The 8,331-nt window shown below is 29.5% G+C and overlaps 1 protein-coding gene across 2 annotated transcripts; it reads left to right on the plus strand.

Annotated features, from left to right (window-relative positions):
• Positions 1 to 1,749: 1,749 nt before the first annotated feature.
• Positions 1,750 to 3,813, plus strand: LOC127263426 (probable xyloglucan endotransglucosylase/hydrolase protein 33). Of its 2 annotated transcripts, none has more exons than XM_051292437.1 (4): positions 1,750 to 2,021; positions 2,181 to 2,281; positions 2,384 to 2,592; positions 3,119 to 3,813. In XM_051292437.1, exons 1-4 carry the CDS (start codon positions 1,784 to 1,786, stop codon positions 3,543 to 3,545), a joined length of 975 nt encoding a protein of 324 aa, XP_051148394.1. In that variant the 5' UTR covers positions 1,750 to 1,783; the 3' UTR covers positions 3,546 to 3,813. The 2 variants fall into 2 exon arrangements, with proteins under 2 accessions (XP_051148394.1, XP_051148395.1); XM_051292438.1 differs by having other exon boundaries at positions 1,751 to 2,021; positions 3,131 to 3,810.
• The last annotated feature ends 4,518 nt before the right edge of the window (positions 3,814 to 8,331 follow it).

Here is an 8,331-nt window from a genome sequence, read left to right on the forward strand (position 1 = left end):
GAACATCGGCTACTGACAAAGTCAAGTTACCCCGCGGCACATACAGGTCGATGCATCCGAATGCAAAGGAGTTGAAATATACTATTAATGGTAAAATTTTAAAGTTGTATCTTTGGATTTGGAATGACGAGGGAGAAGCGTCATAATATTTTTTACATAATATTTCTACTTACCTTATTTTTTTTAATTAATTCTTTAATAATTTTTTTTAATATTTTTTTAGATTAAAAACTATTATTTTTAGTTTTAGTATCCCAACATTGTAACATAAATAGTCCAAAAACTATTATTTTTAGTTTTGTGTAATTTAATTGTTCCATAACCTACAAAAATATGTATATAAATGATGGGTTTGGTCAGTCTCTAATAGTCGACAAATTTGATTAAACAGGTCCTGCAAAAGTGGTTTAAACTAATATCTTTCTCCATAATACACACCAAATCAACAGTGTCCACTACAATAAAATATCATTTTTGTAACGAAATTTTTTGGATGGAATTACATTAGCTACGTGAATTTTAACGACAAAATTCCGTTACAAATATACTTATTTTTTTATTTTTATTTTTTTTTAGTGGTCTACAGTTATAGCTAGTTCAGACTTATTCCTATTCATTTTCAACTCTAATTATTACGTTCAACTACCCCATGGAAAATAGTAAAAAAGGAGGATCCTAGGTCTTGGACAAGATTCAATAATTAGAACAAACACTTCTAATTTTGACATTAAAAATAACAATAATAATACTATAAATCAAAACTCATTTATGTGTGGCTAAGAAACTAAAAATGGTTGTAAACGCGTCGTACATATATTCCTAATATATTGATCGACTGACTGACGAGTATTATTAGAACATAGACATATAATATTTATAGGCCCACTTCCCACTTGCTTCCATTGTCCCACATTCTTACCAAATCACAGCTGTTGGAGTTTATGACCCAATAATGAATGTCTCATTTTATTGGTCCTTCTAGGACTTTTCTTACAACTTTTCTTTTCTTCACACATATATAAATAAAAATAAAAATAAAAATAAAACCAACAATGCTTCAATTCCGACTTCAAACTTAATCCAACAGAACATCTAAATATATTAGCTAATTAGTGATTTAATAGATGAATCCATAATTATATTATCCTATCAAAGAACGCTTCGATTAGGTCTTAATAGTTGAAAATTTATCAACATCATATTAATGGTCTCAATCGGTAAATAAAAATATAACACACGTCAATAATATTAATATATCTTGATAATTCTATTTTATATGCATGCTGCAAATTTATATCTAATGTGCTAATACTCTTAGGACAGTTATGAATGTTGAAACGCATTGAGCTTGTACGAATTTGTTTTTGTACTTTTTTCAAAAGGTTTCGTACCAGTAAAGTTTATATGAGACTTCTAAAATGTTAAATTTTCTTCAAATCTTTTGATGTGGAATTTGAATTTGTACCCTCAACAATGAGTCTTATTGTCCCCTTGAGGACAAATTATGCACTTGCTAATTTGGCTGTCGAAACATGTCCTGTTCAATGCACATGAACATATCTTAGGGATTATTGTCCAAGGATTCATTATATTGTCACAAATAAGATGTTATTCTTGGACACACTCACAGCTTGCAACAACTAAGCACTAATTTAAGGATTCCTAAAAGAAAAAACAAAAAAAGAATAATATCTTAAGGATCCCTTGTACCCCTTGCCTGTTAACTTTATATATATATACATACCTCCTCAATTTCCCTAAAGTCTCTTACATTCATTCATCCATGGAAAATATATTCAAGATCAAGAAGGCCTCCATAGTGGGGCTCCTCCTCATTCTGTGCAGCTTAGAAGAAGTTCATTCTCGTGGCCCTATTTATACGCCACCGGAAGTCGAACGCTTAACTGATCATTTCAGCAGAATACAGACCAACCAGGGCTACACCGTCTCCTTCGGAGCCCCCAATGTTCGTCTCACTAATAACGGATCCGGTGCTGATCTAAGTTTAGACAAAACCTCCGGTACGTACATACATACTCTGATCATATCATATCATATCATGTTATATCATATCGGAAGATTGTATATTGCATTGTATTGTTTCCCTTCATTTTGAATCATAGTTTAACAAATAATTTTTAATTTTTTTTGTTTTGTACATTATTATTGTTATTTTTCAGGGTCAGGATTGGTGTCGAAGAACAAATACTACTATGGATTCTTCAATGCAGCCATTAAGCTGCCCGCGGGCTTCACATCAGGAGTAGTCGTGGCATATTATGTATAAATCTTGTCCTAATGGAAAATTAATCAATTAGGATAATGTCATTCCTGCATTGGTGTCGTCAATTCTAATTCAAAACTTGAAAACATTTCGTTTCAGTTATCAAATGCTGATGTTTTCCCTCACAACCACGACGAGATCGACATCGAGCTGCTGGGGCACGAAAAGAGAAGGGATTGGGTGCTGCAGACAAACATATATGGCAATGGAAGTGTAAGAACTGGGAGAGAAGAGAAGTTCTACCTCTGGTTCGATCCCACTCAAAGCTTCCACGACTACAGCATCCTGTGGAACAATCATCACATTGTGTAAGCAATCAATACAATTAACAAATTAATTCATTCATTCAATTTGAGTTTGTTTTAATTAATTATATACTAGGATAAAATTGTTTTTTAGTCCGGAATCTGACATCCTTTGTCATTTTAGGACTTTAAGTAAACTTGTCTGAAAATAATATAGTAAGTAAAAATTTTTCGCTAAAATGGTCCTTCAGTGCCGGACTCGCCATGCTGACAGCCATTGGTGGCGCTGATGCGGTTGACATATCATCGCCACGTAGATGCTACATCAGATGACAATTTTAGCGAAAAACTTTTACTTGCAAGACTATTTTGAAACAGACTAAAAAATAGTTTATTCCAAGTGTTGCTGACGTGGCATCTATGTGGCAATGACATGTCAGTTGCGTCAGCGCCACGTCAGCAACGGCGGGCCAATGTGGCGAGTTCCGCACCGGAGGACTATTTTAGCGAAATTTTTTTACTTACGGAACTATTTTCACACAGAATCCACTTAAAATAAAGTGGATCAGATACAAATTATAAAAAACAGTTTACCCTGTAGGTTCTTGGTGGACAACATACCCATAAGACAAGTGATTCACAGCGCGGCGATTGCCGCCGTTTATCCTTCGAAAGCAATGTCGGTTCACGCGACAATCTGGGACGGTTCAGAATGGGCTACGCATGGAGGAAAGTACCCGGTTGACTATAAATTTGCTCCCTTCACAATATCAATGAAGGGAATTGAAATGGAGGGCTGCGTTATGAATAATAATAAGAGTATTTCGAAAGATTCAGTGTGTTCAAGGAATAGCCTTTCGAGCTTGGACCCGGTCGACGGAGAACAGTTTGCAAAACTGTCGAGCCAACAAATGGCTGGATTGGGATGGGCACGTGGAAAGCACATGTTCTACTCGTATTGCCAAGACAAATCACGATATAAAGTCCTGCCACCCGAATGCAGCAATGCCGTGTAGATATATAATTAATAAGAGGGATTTTTTTTTTTTCTAGAAATATAATTAAGTAGAGGGAATTTTTTTTTCTTAATATTAATATATAGTTAATACCTAGTATTTATCTTAATTCTTGACAATTTATAATTACATTCTTACCCTCTTCTTTGTTAAATAATTTCTTAATTTGCCATAGTTTGTCTGAACTTTCCTGCTAAGGTAAAGAACTCGAATGAAATCGAAAACTGCAGTGTTCAATTCGATTCGTAAAAATATTTCGACTATTCAATTCATTTAGAATTTTAGATATTTATATTCGATTCAAAATAGTTTTTAAATTATTCGATTCAATTCAATTTCAATGTTATATAAATATTCATTTAAGATGTGATTCATTTTTATTTTATATGATTGGATTCCAATTAAAAATTTTATTTATAATATTAAAAAATTTACATATTTATTATTTATTATTTTTCCACCTTGACAAAAATGATTTATTGCCTTAACATAAATTAAAAAAAAAAGTCATTCTATCGCAAGTTTGTTTTATTATTTTGATTAATTTTTTATGTAAGATATAGACTTTGTTCTCCCAACTATAAAAAGTTAATTAATTTAAAAACGCTGAATAAACTGAACTATAGAGAAATATGCTTATAATATTAAAAATAATATTTTATATTAAATATTAATTTTTTTAAAAAAATATAGGTTAAAAATTGTATTAAAAAAATATTGGACAAACAAACGTAGTTTTAGTTTAATTTAAATGTTAGTTTTAATTATATTATATTCCTTTATATAAAATTGAAAAGTATCATTATTAATAAATTTAATTTAATTTGTTTATTTTGAAAAATACATATGTATATATATTATATTTTACTTAGGCTTAACCCTCCATTCCATTTTTTCAATTTTTCTATAGTAAAAATACAGTTGATTTACAGTAATTTTACTACGACTCTAAACTTCAATTTTTACTTTAAAAAGTATATTCTCTATATATTCCTCTTTTATATTATTTTATATAACTTTTCATATTTATAAATTACACTCCAACTTTAATTTATTTTTACATTAGTATCATAAACATATAATTTATATTTTATTTAAAAATTACACATATGAAAATTAACATTTATAATTAATAACTATTACAAATAAAATAATTTGAAATAAATAATTAAATGCTATCAAGACAAATATGATATAATAATTAAACAAAGATAACGTAATATTATTATTTCATAACAATTTATTATAAAAACATACATTACAATAATAGTTCAAATAAAATATGACATACTTATTCAGTGAAGTTACTATATTGCTCATATATATGCTCTATTAAATCATTACGGAGTGCAAAATGAGCATCTTTGTCTCTAATTTGTCTATGTCGGGCAAGAAATTAATGAAGTTAGATGGTTTCATCGGTTGTCATTTCCACAGATGGGGGTGGTATTTCTAAAACTTCTCTGATAGTTGCACTGAGATCTCGTTCATCTTCTATTTTCATATTATGCATAATAATGCAAGCAATGATAATATCATGTAGAACATTTTTTTATCATAATCGAACAGCTCCAACAATTATATGCCAACGTGATTGTAGAACTCCGAAAGCACGCTCAACATCTTTTCTACACGACCCTTGTTTATGTGCAAAAAGTCTTTTTTTCTTTACCTTGTGGATCACGAATAGTTTGCACAAGTGTAGCCCACTTAGGATAAATACCATTAGCTAGATGATACCCCATATTGTATTTTTCATTTTGAAGGGTATAATGTGCGGGAGGAGCAATACCTAGAGCAAAATTTGAAAACAAGTGCGAGGATTCTAAAACATTAATGTCATTATTGGCACCTGGCATACCAAAATATGCATGTCAAATCCAAAAATCATAATCAGCCACAGCTTCGAGAATAATAGTTGGTGATCCACTACAACCTGCATATTGACCTGCGAAAGTCGTAGAACAATTTTTCCATTTCCAATGCATACAATCCAAACTGCCCAACATACCTGGAAAACCACGAGATTATCCAATATGAAGCAACCTTGCAATATCATTAGCATTAGAATGTCGAAGATATTCAATTGAAAAAATTTCAACGACGGTACGACAAAATTTCTTAACACTTTCAATTGTTGTTGATTCACCAATTTTAATTTACTCATCAGTTGAATCTACAGGTACACCATATGTTAACACTCGAAAAACAGCAGTTACCTTTTGTAAGGTTGACAAGCCAAGTCTACCAAGACCATCTCTCCGTTGTTGAAAATACAGATCATGATCTTTAACCGCATCAACAATAAGAAGAAACAGACTCCGAGACATTCGAAATCGTCGACGAAACATTTGCTCATTATATAAAGGATTATTTGAAAATTAATCATTATATAAATTATGATCTGAACTTTCACGATCACGATTAATTACTCGATGACCTGGGATAGAGCCTCGATAGGTTGATTGAGAGGGATTGAGTAACTGTTCCAAATAAGCATTATTTTGCATCAATATGGAGATTGTTGCTTCATCCTCTTGAAAGGACTCCATGAAAATTCTACTCACTTCTTTATCATTTGATAATGAAGAGTTACTCATGCTGAAGAAATAATATTGTTTTGATAAGCGAATATAAATTTGATGAATAAACCTTCGTTGAATGTCCAATAATTTATAGAATTAAAATTTTAGATAAAATATAAATATATGAGAATTATTTGGATAATATAGACATCCATCCAACAGATGAAATGAAGATGAATTTTTATAATTTATAATATATAATAATTGATTGGATAATATAGATATCAAATCCAAGTTCCAACGGATGAAATGAAGATGAAATCCAAACGAACGATCATGATTGCTCTGACATAGATAAATAGATTTTTGGAATTTATAATATATAATAATTGATTGGATAGTATAGATATCCAATCCAACGGATGAAATGTAAATGAAATCCAAACGAACGGTTCGGATTGCTTTTGATATAGATAAGTAGATTGTTATAATGTGTATATATATAGTCAAATATAGTATAAATAATTGAGATTGGTCAAAAAAATATTTTGATCCAATGGCTAGGGTGTTGTGAAATCTACATGAATGTTTGAGATTAAGTTTCACAATGGATAAGATTTTATATCTATCCAAAATTTGTTTATAAATATATTTTTCTACTCTTTGAATTATTGCACCAAAACCACTCACTTCTCCTTCTAATACAACAAAAGTTTATTAAAATTTCTTCTCAAAATGTCCATCCGATGTGGTGGTTATAGTCATGATGAAGATGTGTTGCTATGCCAATATTATTTAAATATCTCGGAAGATCCAATTACCGGAAGACAGCAATCCAGGGATCAATTTTGGAATTGAATCACTGATGCATACAACCAAACTTAAAAACTTGATTGGGAGATACATAGTGCAAGATCTGTACAAAATCGGATCCAAGTCATGGAGAAAGCTATTCGAAAGTTACTTGCTTATATCAAGAAAGTAAAAACTTTAAAACTCAGTGGAGCTTCAGAGATGAATATTGTAAGTCATTTCTTAAATTTATTGTTAATATATCTATATATAGCTTGAAAGTTCTATTTGTGACCTTAAAATATTATTTGCAGTTAAATCAAGCAAATGAGATACTAATGAATGAAGATGCAAGTTTAAAAAAAAAAGTTTTAAATTTGATCATGTTTGGAATTTGTTAAAAAATTTTAAAAAATTTAATGATCACAATGAAGCTAGAAAACCATATAAAATACCTCGAAAAAATAATTCTACTCATGTATCATCATCGTCGGATAACACTGTTTTTGAATCTCCTGGAAATTCAACATTTTTTGTTAACTTAGACGATGATGAGAGTTGATTAAATTTAAATTATAATATTGGTGGGTCTTCATATGAGCGCCACATGGGGGTGAAAAAAGCAAAACAACAGAAGAAAAATAAAAATAAAGAAGATGTTCATGTTAGTGAAGTTAAAGTGTAAAATTCAATGGTTTTGGAAATACTGCAAAAATCAAATTTGCACCGACAAGAATTTTTGCAACTAGAACGAGAGATTAGCATTTAAGATAATGGCACGCGAGGAAAAAATTATGAATATGGACTTGAATGTTATTTCTGATTCTACTCAGCGTGCTTATTACCAACTCAAGAAAGATGAAATTTTACATAAAAATTTCAGGGATCAAATCCACAGTCTTCTTCGAATATGTTTTCTCAATATTTCAGTGATATTGGTGGAGATGAAAATGTTGATATTCCTCCGTATTAAATCAGTGTATTTTAATATTTTATGCAATTGTATTTTATCAATGTAATTTTTTTTATGCAATTTGTTTTATGTAAGTTGAATTCTATCAATGTAATATTTTATGTAATTTGCATCCTATGCAACGTGCTTTTGTATTTTTATTTTATTTTCTAAATAATTTTATAACATATACTATTTTCAAATTTAAATAAATTTAAATTTAAATACACACGTATCGTTTTTTAATAATTATACATACATATTATAAAAAAAAAAATTGGAAAATATATAAAATAATTAATTTTAAAATAAAAAATTAAACACAACTTTTTACAAAGTAAAATTATACCTTAATTTAAAAAATAAAATTACTATCACTTTCAAAAAAAAATAAAAATTATATATCACTTTTGAAAAATAAAATTACATATTATTTAAAAAAATAAAATTAAATATTATTTTTAAAAAATAAAAATTATATCAGTTTTCAAAAAGTAAAATTATATATCATTTTAAA

The sequence above is a fragment of the Andrographis paniculata genome, unplaced genomic scaffold (assembly GCF_009805555.1).
Source record: "Andrographis paniculata isolate CXL003 unplaced genomic scaffold, ASM980555v1 Contig69END, whole genome shotgun sequence".
NCBI lineage: Eukaryota > Viridiplantae > Streptophyta > Magnoliopsida > Lamiales > Acanthaceae > Andrographis > Andrographis paniculata.